The following is a 22,665-nucleotide window of genomic DNA, read 5'->3' as shown; positions in this document are numbered from 1 at the left end:
TGATTCGGAGTTCACCATGAAGGTACACAGGTTGAGTAATGCTGGCCTATTGATTCAAAACACGGAATGCGAGACAAAGTGTGACAGTGATTAATCGATGTTTCGCAACCTAACAGATTATATCTTGAATGCACACAGTGCATTGTGGATTTGATTTAATTACCTCTTTCGGGACGATTGGAATTTGTCTCGCGTCAGGCTCTATCTAACGGCAGATGCTCATGCATTCCGAAACGCGCACGTACACACGGTCGGCAAAACCGTGGGGCCTCCCTCGATTTTACTTTTATTTTCACAGTCGAGCTGTTGCTGAAATATTCTCTCCCTAGCCGGCGACAAACCGACGGGAAAAAAAATAAATCAAACGAATTCGGGCCACCGGATGAAAAGTTTCCAAATAACGAAGAGTGGGCACTTTAATTCTTCCATTACAATGACTGTCAATCCTGCATACGCGTTTTCGTGTTGCCGAATTTTCCACAGCGGCGCGTAAGTTTCGCGCAATTTTTTCTGACACGCGTTTTTATCAACGCGTTACATATGCTGCGTCTCGATATAAAAATTTATAACGATAGTATGGATTAATAGACCTGCAGTACGAACAATCCTCTGTGAAACTCGCTTAAACGACGCTCCGGAACAGCGTTTCTCAAATCTTTCCCCTTTTGTATCGAAAGAATCGAACTCTTTTGTTTCTGTCATGTAATTCTACACTGATTTTAATAATATCCACTCGATCCAAATAGTTGTATAGTTTGAAGTGTAAATAAGGAAAAGTACAGAATTGCGTTATATAAATATGTAAAATGTCAATTTTATGAAAATTCAGTCGAGGGAAGTGAAATTATAAAACTTAAGAAAAGTGTGATTTTTGAACATTGATACTTCAGTGTAAAATATATCATAATTCTTTTCTTGTATTCTGTATAAAACTCCAGCGCGATTCTATCTATGAATACACCTTTACCTTCACGTTCTAACCAAATAGCTTTACTGAATTTGACTCGCTTTACTGTTTGAAGTATTTTACTGTGCAAAACAGTTTTATTCTCAAAGTAGACTTCCAGAATAAACCGCATATAGAATCTACAAATTTGATTGCATCTTTTAGTGAGAAGATTATTAAAGTAGAATACGATTGCCTCTCGAGATATTATCTTTGATAATTCAGACTTCTATTCCATATTCTGTTTATCTATTTTTAATTTCAATCAAAGGACGTAATTCATAGGAACGTTTGAATAATATAAAAAGTAACAGATTGTAAGCAAGAAACTACGAAGCAAACTTAAAATTGTGAACAATATTTGCAAGAACTGCGATTAAATGAAATTGGTTACTGGCGATTATAAAATTATGAAAATTATGATGTACCTATAATATAATAATTTTAACATGCAAATGTATAAATGGATAAATATTTTTTAGATACAACCTTCCCCGCGAAAATTTGCTCCATAATTTATGCTTTATAAAACCGATAAATCAAAATGAGAAATTGTACACAGGCATTGGATATATTTTCATTTCGAGTATTTCTATTGACCATCGCTCGCATTGATACGAGTTTATTGTTTACCCACTCCGTCTCTCATCAATCAGCAAATATATGTTATCGCATATTTGATCGTTAATATCTCTAAAAATCTATTCCGATAATAATACTATTGCAACATGCTGCAACACAAGTGGATTGCCATATGCTGGCTCCTCCTACTATTGGCATGGTATAATCGAAGCATAGAATATTCCCCGCAATAAACATAATTTTAATAGGATATAACAGAAACAATATTTCACCCGTGTTCTACAAATTCAGTCGAAAAAAATAAGCTCTTTTTGAACATTTAAAAAAAAAACCATAAAATTTTTTCGACGAGAGTTCTGCTTACTTTTCTATTCACCGTTCGAGAATGTATACAATATTTTTTTAATGCAGAATAATAAAAATTGCAAAAGTTATTCGATAATAAGTCTCAAGAAACAGGTCTAGATGACTAACACGATATCTCAAATTCTAATTGATCAATTAGCATGAAATTTATACTGAATCTTCCAGGAGACATGCTTTTGTCACTGAAATTAGGGATATCAAAAGTTTTCAGGTATTTCTATTTCATTTGTCACTTAAATAAAAGAAAATCTGCATTCCAATTTTGATGGATAATTTTTTTAAGAAAAATACAATGACTATGCACCGATAATTTAGAATATCGTACACACGAACAAACGTCAACATTCGTTGAATGTTGCTAGAAAGAATAACTCACGAATGTTATGGCCAGTCGTTTGTTTCTTTTTTCTGACAAGATATCTTAATGTACGATTTATTTAGGCTAGTATCTGCAAACTGTAATATGTATGGATTGCACCGACTTATCTTCTAGATCCTTGTATGTCTCCGTTTGCACATTTACGGGGACGCCATTTCTTACGAGCGATTACATCCCTATATTTTCTTTACAACACGCACGGTGGGCAAAAAGAAGAATTGAATACCCGTGTTATTGTTTGATTTATGCGCGCTGGTATACAGGCTGTTCCCCATCCAATGCGCCATTAAGTTCAACGATCGACTCTTTTTTAAAAATACACAGAACCTTACATTCCTTACAACAGTATTAAATTTTAAATAATAGCACCACTACGGCTCGTCGTTTTACTCTACTTTTCTCTATCGCAATGAAACTTGCATTGTTGGGAACAATAAAATATGAAGGTTTAGAAACTGTTAATATTTAGTCACGTTGATTTTCGATAAATATCCTTTAAAGTTTACGATTACTATTTTTAATAATAATAGCCTGGTTTGAATTCTCTACGTAATATTCTGTAATTATCGCGAACGTTTCTTTTCTTCGTCCCATTGCATTTTCTTTGGTCGCTTGCCCCGAGTAATGCTGACTGTGTAAACCAGGGAGATGTTCCGACAGGGGAACACGAAAATTTAGAAAACTTTGAAAAGTTGTTTGGAAGTAGAGTAGTTCGTCCGTAACACAAAACCATTTTTCGTTCCGGCGGAATTACGGTTTGAGGGAGTGAAACCACCCCTTGAAAAACTGCAGCGTTTTCTTTCGCGTGAAATATCTCTGGACGGCGAGAGATATCGAAAAGACGATTGAGCAAAAGTTGAATCAATTTTCTATATCCAAGAAAAATCCATACCGATTCTTCCGGTTCGAATTTATGCAGAAATACTTCCTCGTAATCTCCGACGAAACCAAAGTTAATTTTTAGGACTTTAATGCTCCGTTTGACCAAACTTCGAACTTTTTGCGCAGCGTGACTTATGCTTGTTGTCATAATGGTTTTGTCGACGTTTATGTCTCACGATTGTCTTCTATCTACGGAAAAATATGTTCCTAGGAAACAATTCGCGGCTACCAATCAGAGCCACGTGGCACCGTGCCAAAAAGTACAATGGACGAATCGCACCACTGTCAGTCACATAATTTCTTCTATATAATAGATTTTGCGAAAGAAGTCTCGCTTAGCTTTTCCATTCTCCCTATCGCTGAAAATAATTAAATTTAACAAACTAAAATAAACGGTACATCGAAAAGGATCGTAAAAAAAATATTACACTGTATAGCTTTAATATTTATAGCTACCGTTATAAAAAGAATTCCAATACCATTGTCCGTGCACAAAATGGTCATAAAACACATTTACCAGAGTTTTATGTTATCCATTTTGTTTATGTAGTTCTTCTGTATAGGCGAATGCAGATCAATAGAGACAAAACTACACAGATTTTGTCAATAGCTACAAATGTTTGTACACCAACCCTCGTGCACTGCCAATACTTTCGACCGGCATTGTATATGATTCTACCATGTTATCAGCCCTTGGGGAACCATATAAATTTTTGTTTTTTTTTCGATAACCCCGCTAAAAGCAAGTTTTACTTATTTTTCTCATATTTCTTTGCATCACGAGCAATATGGGGCTTTGTATCTTTCATTCGACTAATTCTAGTCGAATACCAGATCCTGTACGAAATATTCATAGCGCTATTCATTGTTATATTTAATATTTTAAAGGAATATACTACAAATATCGTTTGACAAATAATTGCAAAAGCCAACGAGGATATTTTTATTATTTTTCTCATATTTCTTTACATCACAAGCAATATGGAACTTTATATCTTTCATTCGACTAATTCTAGTCGAATACCAAATCCTGTACGAAATATTTGTAGCGCTATTCATTGTTATATTTAACATTTTAAAGGAATATACTACAAATATCGTTTAACAAATAATTTGTAAAAGCCAACAAGGATGTTTGTATTATTTTTAAATATATATTAACCTTAGTGCACTATCATTTTAAACATTCCCATTATAACGGATGAAGAATAAAAACAGACAGGTCGAGTTCGGTTCGCGGTAGCACAATTTTGATACGTTACAACTTCGATAGCATCTTCTGTGTTCGGATTGTTCGAGTATCATCGATAGCTGGCCATACTGTTTTCCTGTTTCACTCTGTTGTGCCGCCTTTTTAGTTGATTTTTCACGAAGTTTCGCGTTTTCGCCTACTTATATTAAAACGTACCGTGAACCCTCGATGCGATCAGTTCGAGTTTTCCTCCACGGAAACTTCTTTATACGTTTTCTTGCCCGAAAGTTCTTAACTGTGCCGATCTCAGTTCTTTCTGGTGCACCGTAACTTGCAATGTTACGACGTTTCTTCGCCATTTCTTCTTCTAGTATCGATCTCTGTCACTCGCCTTTTCGAGTATTCTGACAACCACTCGAGTGTTTCTCTAATCTTTCACGCAAAACTGATGTTGGTTATCCGACGAAATATCTCTTACTTTCTATCCATATTCGATTCACAGACTATTCACGTGTATTCTGTCACATATTATTTTCAACTATCGTTCGATTTATAATTACTGTACACGTTGATCGGTGAACGTTTGTATAGCGGATCCAGGACGCAGTTGATATAAAGTCTCCTCTTACACGAGACAGTTTCCACTTAGGGAGCGTGTCTAAGACAAGATCCACTAAAAAAGCCTTACTGATGAGTATTCCAACGGATTTAGGACGAAACGCCTAATGTTCGCGCTCGTAGAACCAACGATTTACGCTTGTCGAGCAAATGCTAACCCGTGCTAAGTATCGTAGTAATTTAATCGTATTGCTTCTGGAGAAAATTGTAGACAGAAATGGGAGAAATTTTACAAAATTTATAGGAAACTAATTATAGCAGCTCCGAATCGGGGTCTACTTGTATTGTTGATCATGTAGAACGAATTAAAAGCAATTATGGAAGGATTAGTAAACGAAACCAAGCAGAGATATCGATAATTGATGGGGGCATGAATGGAGGAATCGACACTAAAGGTAAGATCGGAACAAACGACCCGGAAGCGCGGACCGTAAGAGAAAGTGGACATAAAGAGAAATAACGAAGCAGAACAACTGTTAAAAATGGTGGAAGGAAGTGGAACACGACGAATAGTGCTATTAGAGGGGACAAAGAGCATGAGCTTACGTGCGTGGAAAACAGCGATCGATCGCGTTATTTTCAACGAAGATGTACTACATGAAATCGACCGTTTCGAAGTTTTTATTTATGCCGGAGCATAGAAATCATTGAACAGTATAGGTTGACGTTACAAAACAGGAAGTTTGTACAAGGCAACGGGAGGCAAAGTTGGCAAGAATGGAAGGCAACAGTGTTAGACCGTAAGGAAGGCTGAAATAAAAGAAACAGAAAGCAGATCGTAAATTTTGGAGGGATAAATAATGTAGGAGAGGAAAGAGAAGCTCGAAAGAAAAATACAGAGGCTGGGAGATTGTCCAGAGAACGAACACTCGAAAAACAAATCATAGGTCGGTGAATCGCGTAAAAAGAAAATTAATGAAACGATAAATTTCTGGGCACGCGTCCAGTTTCATATTCCTATTTTTATTTATAATTTCTTGTTTAAGTATTTAATAGAAATATTAAATAAGTTACTGTATCTCTAACGGAGTATTCGTTCCTAAAATGAGGAGAATGGTGTCCATTACGATCGAAGATTGAACGAAGAAATTTATAGAATTACTGGAAGGGACGCAGATGCTAAACTCGAAAGAAGGGAGGACAAACGCTTCGAGGAAAAAGGAAGCGAGAAGACAGATATCGAAATTACAAGAGAAATAAGGAAGTCCAAGAAAAAGGAAGTGGCAGAAACACGGACTCGCGTTGAAGGATCGGCGAAGGGGAAATTATTTGAAATAATAAAGGAAGAAATAAGGGAGGTGCGAAAGGGAAAATGATTTCCAGAAGAATGGCGAGAGTGCGTAATTATTCCTTTAATGGAAGAAAGGGAAATAAAGAGAGAAATTACGGTGCTGAACTCTGCACATAAAATATATGGTATGGCGCTGTACAAATATAAAGCGCGATATGGAGGAAAAAGTTAATTTCAAACACGAAGAAGGATCGTTTGTAGATCCTACGATGGATCGCAGATTTAAATTGTAAGTCTCGTTCGTTGGTTCTCGATCGGATAAACAGATCCAAATTATGGAAGAGTTAAGAGATATACGAGGAAGAATGTGGTAATGGAAAGGTTCTCGAAGTCGTTCAGGATGGCAGATGGAGTCAGATAAGAATGTTCGATAAACCCATTGTTATTCACCTTGTCTATTTTAGACTTCGAAAAGGAATTAAGGGAAAAGATCCGGTATTGGTGACTAAAAGGAAAGAAATGGTCGGAAAACTGAAGGAATTCCGTGGAAAACGAGGATCTTCTAAACAGGCTCGAGGGTAAAAATAAAATTGAATATGGAGGAGATAAAAAATTTAAAGATTACGGAAGCGTTTCGTGAGAGCCGAGTTTCCGGGTCCCGCCTTGTGTATCGGTGGCTCCCGAACTTTTGTCGAAGAAAAATTAACTTAAAAATTGACATTACTCGCGGAATGACCCGACCGATACACTCCCCTGATATAATACTTTTATCCTCCTATTAAAAAGTTTTAATGTGGCTGTACTATTCGTTTTCGATGAAGGAAAGGCCAGCGGGAGAGGGAAACAGCGTTTTCCGGCCACCGGCGACGGAAGTTTCGTCGGTAACCGCACGAAATTCTGTTTCGTGTCGCGATTCATAAATCTCTCCTTTTACAACATTTATTATGTTACGCGCCTGTAACTTCCATACCGTTTTATTACACCCACACGAGGCTGTGTTTAATTCCGTCTACTATCGACTTCATCGTCCCAGACGATTCGTAGGTATTTTTATAAGCTGCCATACTCGACTCGGTATTTATAAAATTTCTCACGTTTAAAACTATATTTCCCATAAAAATAGCCAATCAAGGACGATTGGTATTCTACGATTTGCTCGTACTCGTCCCGTTTAGTCTCGCAAGATAAAAAACATCAGGATTGCAAGGGCTTCCTAAGAGTATTCGCATAATTCATTCCCTGTTCGGAACATCAAACGAAATATAATAGCTTATGAATGCAAATTACTATTTCGTCCAGGATACGCTGTTAAACTGGGTCCAATTTATTTGTATAACCTATTTAGCTCGATGCTCCAAACCCAAAACGAATTATGCGAAAGCTCCTGCATAGCTCCTCAGTTTGCAATTTATCAAGGCTTAAGACTTGTGAGGATTATTATTTATTGCTGGGGATCTAACAACTTTAAAAGAAAAACTGTATTATTCCTTCCTCGAACAACATATCAATGCAGAAGTTTCGATTATTCTGGTCAACAAATTTTAAACAGGAATTTGTATTCTTTTAGACTGTCGTTTTTAGAGAACTTTTAAGGCATCTCTCAAGTCCAATAGTTCGCCAAAACTGTACATCATAATTTTCCTAAAAGAATAATAAATATCGAAAGCTTTGAGTGATCCTAATTTAATGGGTCGTACCTCACTCGCGGCAGTAAAAATCGATCGCGACGGAATTGCTATTGAAAAAGGCCTTCGATTGCGCGGCGGGGAAGAATGTAGCGAAATTTGGAAAGAATTGCTCGGGACATAGTCCAGTAAATAAGGCACGTCGATCCAAACGGTGCACAGGTGGAGAAAATCGTTTGTAGAAGAGCACGCGGAGCGATCACGGACGACACCATTGAAACTATTCGCAAAAAAAAGAGCTCTTGAACTGCTCGTCCCGAGCGGGAAGTGTTTGAGTATCCCCCTCCCCTGCTCTCCTAACTTAGTTACTTCCGATCTATCATCTGTTTCCGGGGCCTGAACAAATTCCTGCGAGGTTCGCGTTCACGGCGAAATTTCTTCGAAACGGAAATCGAAAAATTAATTAACCGATATGATAAGTGTTTGGATTGCGGGAACGAATGGGCAAAGATAGAATAAACAAGAACGTTAGGTTCCAGTAAAGGCATTGAAATGAATAGTTTGATATGAAAACAGTGCAGAAAGTAAATTAATTAATTAAAAAATTAAATCTTACATTCGACGTCAGCAAACACAATTTCGAACAATTTGAATAGAAATTTCTTAAAACTGGCTCGAACGAAAGCTAGTATCAAGTGTTAAAAATTGAAGACTAATTGCGAAAAAGCAAAGCTATCCGATTATGACTCCACCTACCCGGTTTTACCCTACTTGCCTACATGAAAACCAATTAAATTACTCGGAACCCAATTTCCTATATAATTAGTCCAGGACACGTTGTTTACTAATCCTTTATAACGGCGGTAATATAGCTAAATTTTCCTGCTTGATAATAACAAAATTACTGAACTGATTATAACTTGCTCGTGTCAGAAATTGAATCAAATTAATCTTGAAGCATGTTGCAAAGATTGTCTTTGAAATAGTATAACTTTGTTCTGAGCAATTTTCTCGCATAACAATAATTACATATGTAATACTCAACTACAGCTTTCGTCAGTTTTTGATTTAAATTAAAACTAATTTTACTATGTAATTCAAACTGCACCCTCGACCCTCCGGAAAAATAAACTCAACCTTCGCCAATTTTGGGTTCGTTTAAAGTAAAACTAACTTTAATTTGAAATCAGAAACAAGAACGTTTACCCACGTTCACACTTTCACGTTTTCTTTATAATCCTGATAATCCTGATTATTTTAAAGTGTCTTGTCGGACATCAACGTGTTCATAACGTCTACTATGTTTCTGTTAGAGCATGATACGTTTCGTTATTATCGGAACTATCGCTACTTCGAAACGGAAATTTGATAAGTTTAACGATACCCGACGATCCTGCTTATGGAGACGTTCTATTTTCCGTAGACATTGTCCGTTGAGATTACATCCTCTCTGTTCGAATGATATCTTTTCTCGATCTTGACTATGTCACGCAACGACCATCGCTGATGAACCTGCGGGACGAAGAAACTCGGAAATAGCGATAATCTCCGCAAGTTTTGATTTAGACGAAAACGAGGTCGTTGAAAACGATAACGACGCAAGCATCGAACTTTTTAATATTGCTAAAAACTGATAAGCAACTAGCAGAAACTAAAATAGAAATAGAAGATCGCAAAGTGTTCTTTAGCAAAATTGTAAAACTAGTTTCTGGATTCAAAATTTCGTTTTATCAGACAGATTTCATTCTCGGTAATGAATTGCAAGCATACTTAGCGTGGCCTAGTTTGTAATTCCTCTCGGACATAGTAAAACTGACCTGTCACACAACCTCTGTACACCGACCACCGGCCACTGTACCTGTTGCAAGGCTTGAAACAGTCCAGCCAGACCTGGACGTCTTCAATTAATTTACAATGTAGAATTATGTAATATGTCAGATGTCAATGTTAGCGAACAATTTCAACCTTACTTTTTATACTTATTTAGAAAGGTCCTTTTGTCTTTAGCATGTCGTTTCGTATAATGTTTAACATTTTACGAAGAAGCTCGTTTTTTTTAAGTAAAAGACAATTTCACGGATAATCAGAATGCAACCGACATTACTCTGACACATCGAGCGTAATTTAGTATCTGATGTTGCAATTCAATATACAGAGCATGGAATTGTCATCGCCGAGGGTGGCAACTCTAATTAAACTGGCTACACTTCGATGATTCGTACCATAACTCGTGCAGTAAATCGCAGATTGACAATAATTCAACCAGGCGGTTTCTTAGATTTCCGACACACTGAAACGTTTAATCGTTGGATTTTGTCTGCAGAAATTCACGGATCGAATAAACGGTAATATATATAACAATAATATTTATGCATTGTTAGTTTGTGTATTGCTAAACGTAGAAGTCGCAAGTTTATCACCGCATTTGCGATAGAATTATTTACGGGCAATTTATCAAACTTAACGACGACCAACGAAAGAAATAACCGGAATTAATTTCGAAGCGCATTCGGTGTCATTTTTGTTTCTAACTCCAACTTGTTACCCACTTTTTTCCGCCCGGTTAGCGTGCGATACAATTTCCCCGGAGGACCTATATAATACAATAGCAAGCCGTCTCGCCTCTTTCACGCGCCATACACGGAAATTTCCACCATTTTAGTACAAAAGTACGAAAGACAGTATGCAAATACGCTCGTGCCGATACTATTAAATTTTGCTTTATATGCATATTGCTAAACTAAAGAATTTAAATGAAACATTATATGGAAATCATCTTAAAATTGTTAAGATGTTCGCGCTTAGATTTCACGAGAATATTATTCTGCACAAAATATCAACAAGTATCGAAAATAATTCTGTTGGTATTTATTTCTTCCATTTTATTGGTATGTTTACCAAAACGTTCTCGGTTTGTACCTCTTCTACAGTAAATTACTTTTTATTAAATCCTGAACTATTTAAAGCCATGATCTAACTTATTATAGTCGATGTTTAGGAGTGTCCATTTTGCAAGCTTACTTAATGGTACTGTCATTGCCATTTATTAAAATTTCACGATTCAAATGGATTAAGAACAGTGAAAAATTAAAGTATTTGCATCATTCGAACGAACACGACAAAGGGTCTTTGTTATGAAGAAAATAGTGGTTAACGCTGGTTTTTCTTTGGATCTATCGTGTTGGGACCGGAAGTAGTTACGTAATCCCGTGAATCCATGCCCATTAGTGTCACTTTCATTGAAAATTTCCACGATGAATAGTTTTCTGAGCCATTTAATTTTGGTTCAATGATGCGAATATTTTCCATTAAATTAACGGTCGTCGACTGTGACGCGCTGGCCGCCATTTCGTTCGCCACTTTACTACAGTACTTTATAACTTTCGAAAAAAGCTTTTCGAGAGTCGGATACATTTTTGTTATTGTAAATGATTGCGCTGTAACGACGTTTAGTGATATCCTCGATTGAAAAAGTGACGTCACGAAAGCTTTCAAAGAACTCAAAGATCTAGGTGAAAAATTAAAATAATCAAGACCAACAATGGTAAGGAATTTGCAAATTACTAACTGGAAAAATACTGGAAATTTATAATAAAACACCATGTATGGGGCTAAAAAGATAATCCAAGGATAAAATACACTCAGGGCTTAAAAAGCTCATAGTGAAACGCATAATAATTATAGTACAACAAAAAGGATAGAGTGTCACTCTAAGTTAAAGAATAAATCAAAACTGTAGAATAAGATTTGTTCATACGAGACCACGTTTTCGAGGAAATCAACTTAGAAAATTCAGTGCAAGTGGAAATAATGGATAATGGTCAGACCAACGGTATTGGAATACTTGTCCCAGATATATTTTCAAATTTAATTATCTTGAAAACAAAGCCTCGTTCGAGAAAATTTTATTCTACGTTTTTTACTTATCTTTTCACATAGAATCATCCTTTCTTTTAGTTTTCCTGCTTCTTAGGTTAGCTACCGAGTAATATGGGCGTGGTAATAGCGGAGCTGTAACACAGTTCGAACGTGTTCCACGTGAATTATTCTTTTTTAAATGACCAAATAAGCATGTAACTATGTTAAAATATTGTGATATGGCACATTAAGCGATAGGTCGGCGTTCGAGTCGTATAACGCGGCGCAAAAACCATTAAGGGGGTCGAAAAAGGTCGATTTTTATGGGTCCGCGTGTTTCAAATTGGCCAATGCTCCGCACGCGAGCGTTTTCGCGCGCATTTGAAATATTGCAAAAATATATGTTGTCGTCGTGTATATTTCAAAACGAAATCCACGAGTGTATTTGCATACTTATACATTACATTGCAGATTTTATGCACTTACGGAGTACACGAGTATGAAAATATCATGCATGCCTTTACGCAAGATGAAATGCTAATATTGGAATACCAGCTATTACTCGCAGCGAAGTTGTTTTCGACTACGGTTTCATTCGGGTTTTTCCCACTAACATTATGTCTGTAAATCGGAAAATTTGTATACGATAAATTATGCGATGGATACTTTTACTATACGGAAGTATGGGTTATATTCTCTAGAAATGCATAAAATTCATACCATAAAAGTAATGTAGTTCTAATATGATTTAAGTGCTGAAATGTAAATTTTGTTGAAACGAGTAACGAGAAAATATTAATCATCTACCGAATTAATAAAGACTGTGATATTGCTTCCCCCTCCCCTCATTTTGCTTCGTCCTCTTCTTTGAAGGAGGATGGTAATGGCCATTTTGCAAGCACGAACAGAATGCTTGTGCAGTGAAACGTTTAGTAAACATACTTAGTCGAAATAATACAATTCAAAAACGAAACAAAAAACAACAATGGGACTTGATTCGATTATCTGTAGTCCACATAATTTTCATTATTTTTACGTGAAAAAAATATAAAACAGTTTGGAGAATAAAAAATCACGAAAGGGGGGCTAGAGAACGTATGTCTACATTTGAAGAATTGTAATTAAATCGTATTTCGAGGGGCTGATACTACCAACAAATTTGGTCAAACGTTCGATCGCTGGGACGACTAAGCCAGGTATAAGTTTCTTTCGACAGAGAGTAAGTCGAAATTCCGAAGCCAAGGGTGGATTACAAAAGACTGCTCTTCGCGGATTGGCGGTAGTCTCGGTAGTTGCGACACATAATAACTCCTAGTTAAAGACAAAAAGCTCTCTGCGATGTACATTCCTGTTTTCCGTGTAACCCACCTAATTTAAGAGAAACAGAACAGATACGAGGAGCGTCCCAGTAATTCGCCACTCTCTCCCTAACGATTCTCGGGAAAACCGATATTCCTTCGGTTCTTTCAAGAATCTCCCTTCCTGGTAAAAAGTGGCTTTCTACTCGGCTAGTCACTTCTCTCCAGCACTCTTCTTCCCTTCTGATCTCAACCACCTCGTCCACTTAACTCGCTCGCTACATCGCAACTGTTGAGTTATCTCGTTAACGCGAGCATTCCCTTATCAAACGAACCATTTGCGGTGACATTGGTCCACGAGCATGTGGGACCCCCATCAGAGATGGTTTCCATATCTTTTCTTGAGAAAAAAATAATGGTAAATTGTAAGGATTGTCGAGTATGGTCAGAGGCGTATGGTCGGATTCAAACACGTGGACAATAAACGTAATTATATAAACTATATTATTGAATATTTACTAATACTATTTCACATAAAGATCATAAAAAGAAGGACATAAAACGTAAACGTAAAAAACCATAAACGTAAAACTGTAACTGCTCTGTGAGTTCCTGCAGTTCAAATCGAACCTTCCCTAATACTATCTTCATAATGATCCACACAAACGCACGTTCGAGGCGCAGTCCCCCGAACGCATTTCAGCCTAAACCTAAACACCTTACTCGAAACGTACTCTACCTTAGCCTAAACACCATCGACGCCAACAGTCCCACGGTCCAAACACACATATACATACACTTCTTACAAAATATTATTTTTAAGACAGGCATACAATTTCATGGACTTTGTATCCATAGATAAACTTAAATAGACGATCACTGTCAGCAGAAAATAAGTGAATGCCTTTTTTTTTAGGAAGAAAAAAGTGTAGAAAAATGGTGACAAATATTATTTTATAGAAACTCGAGTTATTCGACAAAACAGAACGTTACGAACTTTTATCGAATCCGTATCTAACCGTAGAAAAAAATTAATGGATGATTGCTATCTAACTCGGAGACTAACGAGCAATCACACGGTTGTTTCTGCCATTTTTATGATCTATGTCTTCGCGGCTGAAAAGATCAGTGTAACGCAATCGTGTCTGATCCTGTCGCTTGGAATTTCAGCCATCCTGTTTGCATAGAACAATTCCACCGCCAACGGATTAGTTTTAACCCGCACGGGCATTCCTGCGTTATCAGATGTATGCAATTCATAATCTACTTTGGCGAATCGTGTTGTGGTCGTCGTCAAAGCAGAATTTGTTAACTTCCGCGATGAAATCCGTTAGATAGGAACTTAACTGTATTCCAGATCACGAAGAGGATTACTGTTATTGAACGTAAACTGCCTTGTACCGCCGACTAATAACGAAACGGATCTCCTTACCGAGCTCAAAGGAAATGTTGGGAGGTCTCCGAATATTATTCTACATAATGCTAAGGAGAAACCGTTCGCGTCATTCTCCACTGAAATTTCCTAGGAATCGATCCTCCGGATCAATCGACTTCGAAAACTACAAAACTGGAAAACATTGTATCGAGAGGATTAACAAGAAGATACCAACGAGATTACATTAAACCCTGAAAACTAAAATTTTTGCAACCTCCTATACCGTTTCTTCCATTAAACTAATTTTGAGACAAAAGATCCTATCCAAAATTTATAAATTTTTATATTTTTACCATCGTTACGATAATAAAACATTAGACATCAAAAATGCAATTCCTTTGGTGAAGAATTTAGCAAAGCTTACTTGCCAAAGCTTAACCCGCTGAAAGATAAATTTCGATAGTAACTTTGGAACAATTTATTAGATTTCTCTTTCAACATCCTATCAGCAAGTATTTTTACCGCTATATCCACTTTTCTAATATTCATACAACACCCTCTGTTTATTTAATCATCATATGGAATATTAAAATACCCTTTGTAAAATTTAATCGTCGCGATGAGATATTAAAATACCGTCTAACCTTGCTCTTCGATCGGATAGAGGTGTCCAGATTGTTCAAATCAATTCGTCGAAAACTGGGAATTTAGCGACTGTGGGGCGCGTATGCGTTAATATAAATTTGATTCCAATTGATAATACTCTATGGCAACTCGAATTTGTGAAATTCCCGATAGGTGAATCAGACTGATGGGCTCTCTCATTTTGCATACACGCTTCTGCTATAGAGTGTGCACCGTTGCGCAGCAAATGGGTTTGTAGCATGCGAGGAATAACTACCAGCCAAATAATTTCGTTGTCATCCGTTTAATAGTATCGCGCAACTCATATAGCCATTATAAAGTGTTGCATAATAGGCATTCTGGTTAGGGTACATTAAATTCGACTTTCTTTCCCAGATCCCAATTTACCTAGTGCGCGAAATTGTACATGGGGGAGACTGGGATCAAAAGTAATGCAGAGTAATTATAGCATGTTAAATAATTTAAAATCTATCGCGCCGATTTTCGAAAATTTTACAATATACGAACAACGTCGATTAACCAGAGAAAAGAAATTTTGTTCCAACCGTATTTTTCGAGTCACGGTTATGGAAATTTCAAAATATTCATGATACGTTTAATGATCTTTCATATAATTATTGCCTCGCGCGCAATTATTCGCGAAATTATCATCGTATCGACGAATAATATTAATTTCGTAAAAATGATCGCGTGTAATTCGATCCGAAATAGCGAAGTCATTAAAATTATTAATACATCGAACCAAGCATTATTCGTTGCAAGACGTTATCTCGTTTTACGGAATTTATTCTAATTCGTGGAATAACATTGATTTCATTTAGGCTGACAGAGTCGGTGTATCAATTATGATTTAAATACCACGCGATCTTTATTGCGTTCTAGACGCATTATTAATTCTGGATTTAATTCAAAAGAAAATTTAATAATTTATCGTCGTCGCGGCCGAGATCGCAAGATTAGGCGACGCTGGCGCGTTGTTGATAAGGTATCGATTATTAACGCGAGGTAATCGCGGTCGATCGGTGAACCGTCACCGAGCATATACCGTGTCGAACAATATGACATAATACTCAAAATAGATGAAAGCAAATATTTATTTGTATTTTTGGGGGCACAACAGATTAACATTCAAAATTGAATAATCGTCGATCTTTTTTGTCATTCAACAGTAGAACGAATACAAAGACTTTGTCGCAATATGTGAAGGTGCATTATTAATTGTGAATGGCACCAGCCTGCTTACGAATAATCAACAGATGCAAATAACACCACCTTGATGCGATAAGTGCGTCCATCTTTCGAACGCGGATCGCACCAGTCGACATATAATATAATTTCGACGATCACAAATAACGGCGTCTCGTAAATTATACGGCTATCTTATTAACGAGAGTGGCGCCAGGTAACTAACAAACAATTAATACGGCAATTTCGACTGCTCTATTAATGCACGCCACCATAAATAGCGCGTATATCTTTGAACCAACGATCGCGAAACTTTGCGTTTCCTCGCCAATTTATAAAAATTCAAATTAACCACCAAAATGTTTTCTTTTTGTGGTGCACCCTATACAAAAGCAAGCTACTTACGGAGGAAATAGTATTAATTTAAGAGATATTTTGATTTTAATATTTTAAGTGCTGGCAATACGAAATTGTTAAAATATTAAAATCAAAATATCTCTGAAACTACTGACAAGAATAAAAAATGTTTCAGGTAAAAGTTGAATGGTTTCGAGGACCAAATAACCTAGTGTAAGTTTTTTCTAAATAAATTATAGCACTAATTCAGAAGAATTTTAATTGACTTAATAATGTAATCTACTCCGTGTGCCCAAACTTTAAATACACGCTTGCTGGTATACACGCAACGACTAATAACAACTCAGGCGAACGTAAACGTTAATCATAGGTCGAACGGTTCGACTATGTTTACATTATCGCTCTAACCTGACTCACGGAACTATAGGCGAGATATTACCCCGCGGCAACGAAAAATCTGTAACTTCGGGTCTGGTTGAAAATATTTTCACGAAATTTTGAAAATTTAAACCACCGGTTGAAGTAAGTTGTATTAATACGAGCAGCAATAGTACAACAAAAAGCTGGAATGCACGACGATGGAGTTGTTGTCCAGCATATGCGTCATCGTAAACCTATTAACCACAGTAATGTTCGAAATTAAATTATGGCTAACCGCCTATACAAAATTGGTATCTGGAACGCAAGTGGACTAATAGGGAAAAGCCTGGAACTCTGGATATTCCCGACGAACAATTATATTGGCATCTAATATCAGAAACGTTGCTTAGAAATTTGCAAAACCAGCGAAAACTATGTCTAAGCAATCAACATTGTTATGAAAGATTAACATCACATTTTCTCAACTATATACAGGATTTTACAGTGAAAGATTAACATAACATTTTCTCAACTATATACAGGATTTTACCGTGAAAGATTAACATGACATTTTCTCAACTATATGTATACGGAATTTGGGGGATTTCGATAGACAATGTTTTCTCAGAAAATTATTGCAAATAATTTGTCTAAACTAATTTTCGACGAAGTACATTGAAAATGCCTTCCAAGGAGTTTATTGATTTTCGAGATGCAAATTTTCGTGCACGTAGAATAAATGCTTCCGTGTTACGTTGGCAAACGTGTGTTCAGCATAATAGTGCTTATTTTGAATAAAAATGTTGAATTTCAGCGGAGTCATGTACTTTCGAAGCAAGGGGCTCAGTCATGGGAACTTTCAGGTCGACCAAATATTTTTAGAAAATATGTAAAAGATACTTTTTATCATAAAAGTCTCTATTCTCTCGAAATACAATGCAGAGATAAGCAACCAGAAAACGAAAAATCTCTCTGTTAAAACGAAAATGATAGAAAAGTTATAGCATAATTATTTTGGGGAAGAATATTTCGATAGAAAAGATGTTTCATTCTAATATTCAATAACCGTTCGACAATTAGTTTCCAGTTCATTTATAAGAATTCCTCTGGTCTTCTTATACCAAGCCTTCAAATAGCAAAAGTTTTGTTTATAGAAAATTTGTTTGCTAGTTAAAAATCGTATTGTTATCATCTAAACACGATTCTTATTTGTGTAATTTTCAGAGAACGCCGCGCCATCAACCGGTCGAAACAACAACGATTCTACAATTAATTTGAAAACGAAACATGTTCGCTAGAGTAAATACTAATGCGTGCTACACGCAGCGATTTCTACATGCTGGCATACGCAATCCTAGCCAAAACCTCGAAAACGCACGTGATTGCATTTGCCGATAACAACGCGAAACTGCATTTCTACCTGCAGCAACATGCGCGTATCACAAACTAGATACACGAAATAACTTTGAATAGTAATGATGACAGCCGCAGAATTGAAACTGAATACCACTATCTTGCGCGCGTTAATAATGGAAATTTAATCTTGCGTTCCAATAAATGCACCTCGACAAATTCTTTTGAATAAAGAATTCGCCTAATACTCTGGACGTTCAATAGGATTACTTGAGATATTAATATATCAACTGTGTGTAACTTCCTTTACAGGAAGGGCTTCCTTAACTTTAAGCACAACATTTTCAGACCTTCCTTTGTTATTTAAAAAAAAAAACCGTAAACTGCTTCCTATTGGGACTCTACGCATATATTTATTTTTTTCAAATAATAATAGTGAAAACTGTACGAACTATAGATTATTGAAAACAGTCCCTTTAAGAAAAAGTGTCATCGTATCTGACATATCAGACGATTCCAGCCGTTCTAATTTGCAACAAAAAACAAGAGAAAAACTATCTTCGTTAGAAACTATGTAATTACAAACAAGGGAAAAGTAAAAATCTAAAAAAGTAAAGTATCCATTGCTTTTCCTCGTCTTTGCCATAATAAAAGGGGTAAAATCGATTTTTCCGAAATTCTAGACCAGTGTACCCTTAAGCAAAGTCAGTTTATTTAACCGTTTGCAAAGTCGTAGTCTCACGAAGCACGAAATACGCTCATCTCGCGATGTTAATCGCCATTGGATCCTTCTTCGATACTTCACCTATGGAAATATTCCTGAATAAATGACAGCATTCGAACTCGAACTCGCGCGCAAAAAACACTCCGGGAGAAGGGCATGATACATTAACACTCTTGGAAGACGATTACACGCAAGCACTTGGTCCCGCAGGATCAACCAGAAATATCGAATACCGATAAATAACGAAACGCACAAGTCACACTTTCCAAATCGACGTGTTCACCGAAAAGTTAGCTCGAACGCGTTCGCCTCGTACGGACACAATCACCGTGAAACGAAATTCCCTCGTAAAAACCCCGACCAGGCGTCGATGCGTTGGCATGTAAAACGGCAAATCTGACGTTTCCGTACAGGAATGTCGAAACAGCTCCAGGACGTCATCGAGGGAGGGGGTGGCGACAGGCATTGGAATTCGTTAAATGTTGACGCGCGTCCGTTGCACGTGCACACGTCGCGACGCGACTAGACAATTTCGTTTAACCCTTTGTCGTCGCGATACGCTCGATTAGAAAACCCAACGATCCACGTGACTCCACATTCCGATTGCAACTTTGTGCAACTCGTAGAATAGTAACCGAAAAGAGTCTTAAACCTCTGTTTAACGTGCAAGAAATCATGTTTCTTTTTTTTTTTTAACGCGATATAGGGTTGATAGCGGTTGTCGGTGTCCTGGATCGCCGCCACAAGGACATCGCGAGGTGATTAATAAATGCACACTCACCGAAACCGGTGGAGTTGTCGGTCCAAACACTTCCCGCGAGCGACGAGAGTAGGAAAACCGTCATTAGGAACCGCGAACGGTCCTCGATGGTCAGTAGAACACGCTTCACAGATTCACTAATCATCACGGTACCAAATGGACGAGAGGATACGCGACCGGCATCCCGACTGAGGGATCGCGCCTCGCAAACCCCAAGAGCGTGTTTCTCTTTCCCCTCCCCATCCTGGTTGCTTTCTCATCACACCGTTCTCCCTACCACGTTTCCTTTCCCGCCACGCGCAGACGCTTCCACGTTCGGGATTCAGGGGTTTCTAACTCTTGAGCTTACCCTTCCATCCAACCCCACACCGCCCCCCCCCCGGGCCACCCTCCTTTAATCCCACTCACTTATCTCTTATCAATAGGTGACGATTAATTATCGCTGTACTTCCCTCAGTCTGAACCCGATGCTTTGCTTGCTTGTTAACCGATGGAAGCACCTGTAGAACGTTCTTTGGGCTATCTTTCGACTACGCATCACGGATTAACCTGAATCCCACGCTGGTTAAACGTGTACTTAAACAATCGTTTCAATTTTTCGTTTCTATCGAACGCTTTTGGCACAAGACAATTTTTAACGAGGGACTTTTTCGTAAATGTTTCGGTACTCGAGGGTGAACTCGATTATTTTTGTATGTGTATATGTATAAAAATGAAATTTAAGACCTTGAGGATTTACTTGAAAACGAGATATAAAATATGTCGAAAGTCGTCGCCCGAAGGCCTTTCGAAACCGTATCGTCCCTGATGAAAAATATTTTGATTCGACCGCCGGTAGAATGTTTTCACGGTATGTACATAGTATATTCACCATTTTTGCGGTACATATATTTGAACTTTTTATTCTACAGTTGGCTGATTTTACTTTTTCAGGTATTATTGAATAGAATCGCTGAGGACTGTAGTAATAGTCGTTCAAATTTTATCCTGGAATGTAGAAAAACCAGTTACAAAATTCTGCATTCTGTAATTGCTTTATACAAGATGATTGACCACTCCTTGGAAAAATTTTAATGGGTGATTCTAGAGCCTAGAATAAGACGGGCATCAAGGATATCAATTTGTTGATTGAGCCTTCGTTAAAAAGTAATTAAAAAATTAAATTAAAAAATTTCAAATCATTCTAGAAAAATTATTTTTGGTTACGAGGCTCAACTGCAATCATTTTTGGTGAATACATATACCCCTGAAACCCTACCCACTTTCGAGACAAAAAATTCTAGTACGTACTGAAATTTTTAGACGAAATTTAAAAAATTATATTTAGTTACAGGAGTTAATTACAAGCATTTTTGGTGAATAGACATACCCCGAAATCCTACGCACTTTCGAGAAAAAAAATTTTTACCGAAAATCTAATGTAAGGCTTCCCTGAAATTACATGCGAATCTTTAAAATGTCATAACTCCTGAACGGATTGGAGGATTTTAATTTTTCAAAATTCAAACAACGCGTATTTTAGTGGAGAATATGTAGAAATTCTACCAAAATTGAAAAAGTTGTTCCTTGACACTGTAAAGAGAGAAAAACCCCCTAAAACTGGTCCAATTTTCAAACGGCCATAAATTCTACAATAGTAAAGGTATATCATTGAAATTTTTTTCTGGCACAGAGCCCATGCGTACCTACAAAAAAGTATTGAACAACTTTTCTGTATAGCGTCAAACAAATTTATTAAAAATGAAAAACAATTTTTTAAGAAAAATCGCAGTGCTGAAATTTTTTGAAGAAAAAAATATTTCAAATCGTCCTGGAAAAATTATTTTCGGTTGCGGAGGTCAATTACAATCATTTTTTATCATTAGATATACCCTCGAATTCCTACCCACTTTCGAAAAAAAAATTCGAGAAGGTGCGGAATTTTTCGACAAAATTAAAAAGTTTCAAATCATTCTGGAAAAATTATTTTCAGTTCTGGGTGAATTATAATCATTTTTTGTAAATAAACATACCCCCGAAATCCTGCGCATTTTCGTGAAAAAAATTCAGTACAAGCGAAACTTTAAACGTTAATAACTTCTTAACGAGGCCTCCATCAACAAATTGGTATTCTTGATTTTCGTTTTATTTTTGCCTCTAGAATCTTCCATTAAGGTTTTTCCCAGAGGTGGCCGAACATCCTGTATATCAGGAATTGTTTACTGCTGAAATTCGGTATCTTCTACATATGAATAATTAACGTCATTAAATTAAATTAACAGAGATGAATATATCAGAATAATTTCCTACGCATCACCCTAATACTATTTTAATTGGAGATAATAATCATACAAACAAAATGGTATTTTCATTGATTCATTAATTATAAAAACACAGAATTCCAAACTAGCCGTATTTTGTGTTTTGGCATAAAGTATTCCTACCTAAGTTTACAGGAAAAACCAACAAGAATCGTTTTCTACTATTTTTCTTTTTTTAATGTTTGCATATGTGAAAAATTAAATATATACAGAACACAGATGTAAAAAAAATTTCTCCCGAAGTCGCAAAATAAAAATTGAATTTTCCAATTTTCCTTGTTACCAAAAACAAAATTTAATTACAGAATAAATTTCTAAAGCAAAGAATAAAGTCGCTCCATTTTTCCACCGCAGTTTTATAATTCTCAATTGGAAGTATTGACCATTAAAGGAGAGAAAATTATTTTTTATTATCGTTTCATGTCATTACATTCTTTTTTAAATAGCAAAACACCAATATCTTTGTAAAAATGTCTTATATGTATTTAAAATGTAGTGAATTAATTAGTTCCTAAAAAAAATATAACTATTTTTTCATCAATAAAAACGCAAAGAGTTTCCGCTTGACCTAAGAGCTCTATTAATTTGCAAAACTTCAATTTGAAAAGTATTGAACAGCTGCACACAAA

The 22,665-nt window shown here is 36.5% G+C and overlaps 1 protein-coding gene across 1 annotated transcript in view; it reads right to left on the bottom strand.

Annotated features, from left to right (window-relative positions):
* The window catches only part of LOC122402537 (opioid-binding protein/cell adhesion molecule homolog), a 193,344-nt gene extending 173,515 nt beyond the window's left edge, over positions 1-19,829 (bottom strand). Inside the window, exon 1 of the mRNA XM_043405409.1 lies at positions 19,758-19,829. Coding sequence (XP_043261344.1) covers positions 19,758-19,821 — 64 coding nt within the window. The 5' untranslated portion in view covers positions 19,822-19,829. The remainder of the gene's footprint in view (positions 1-19,757) is intronic.
* Positions 19,830-22,665: the final 2,836 nt, after the last annotated feature.

Source organism: Colletes gigas, unplaced genomic scaffold (genome assembly GCF_013123115.1).
Source record: "Colletes gigas isolate AHSC1104 unplaced genomic scaffold, ASM1312311v1 Colletes_gigas_Sc00037, whole genome shotgun sequence".
In the NCBI taxonomy this organism is placed as follows: Eukaryota; Metazoa; Arthropoda; class Insecta; order Hymenoptera; family Colletidae; genus Colletes; species Colletes gigas.
This window is presented reverse-complemented; position numbering and strand designations above follow the sequence as displayed.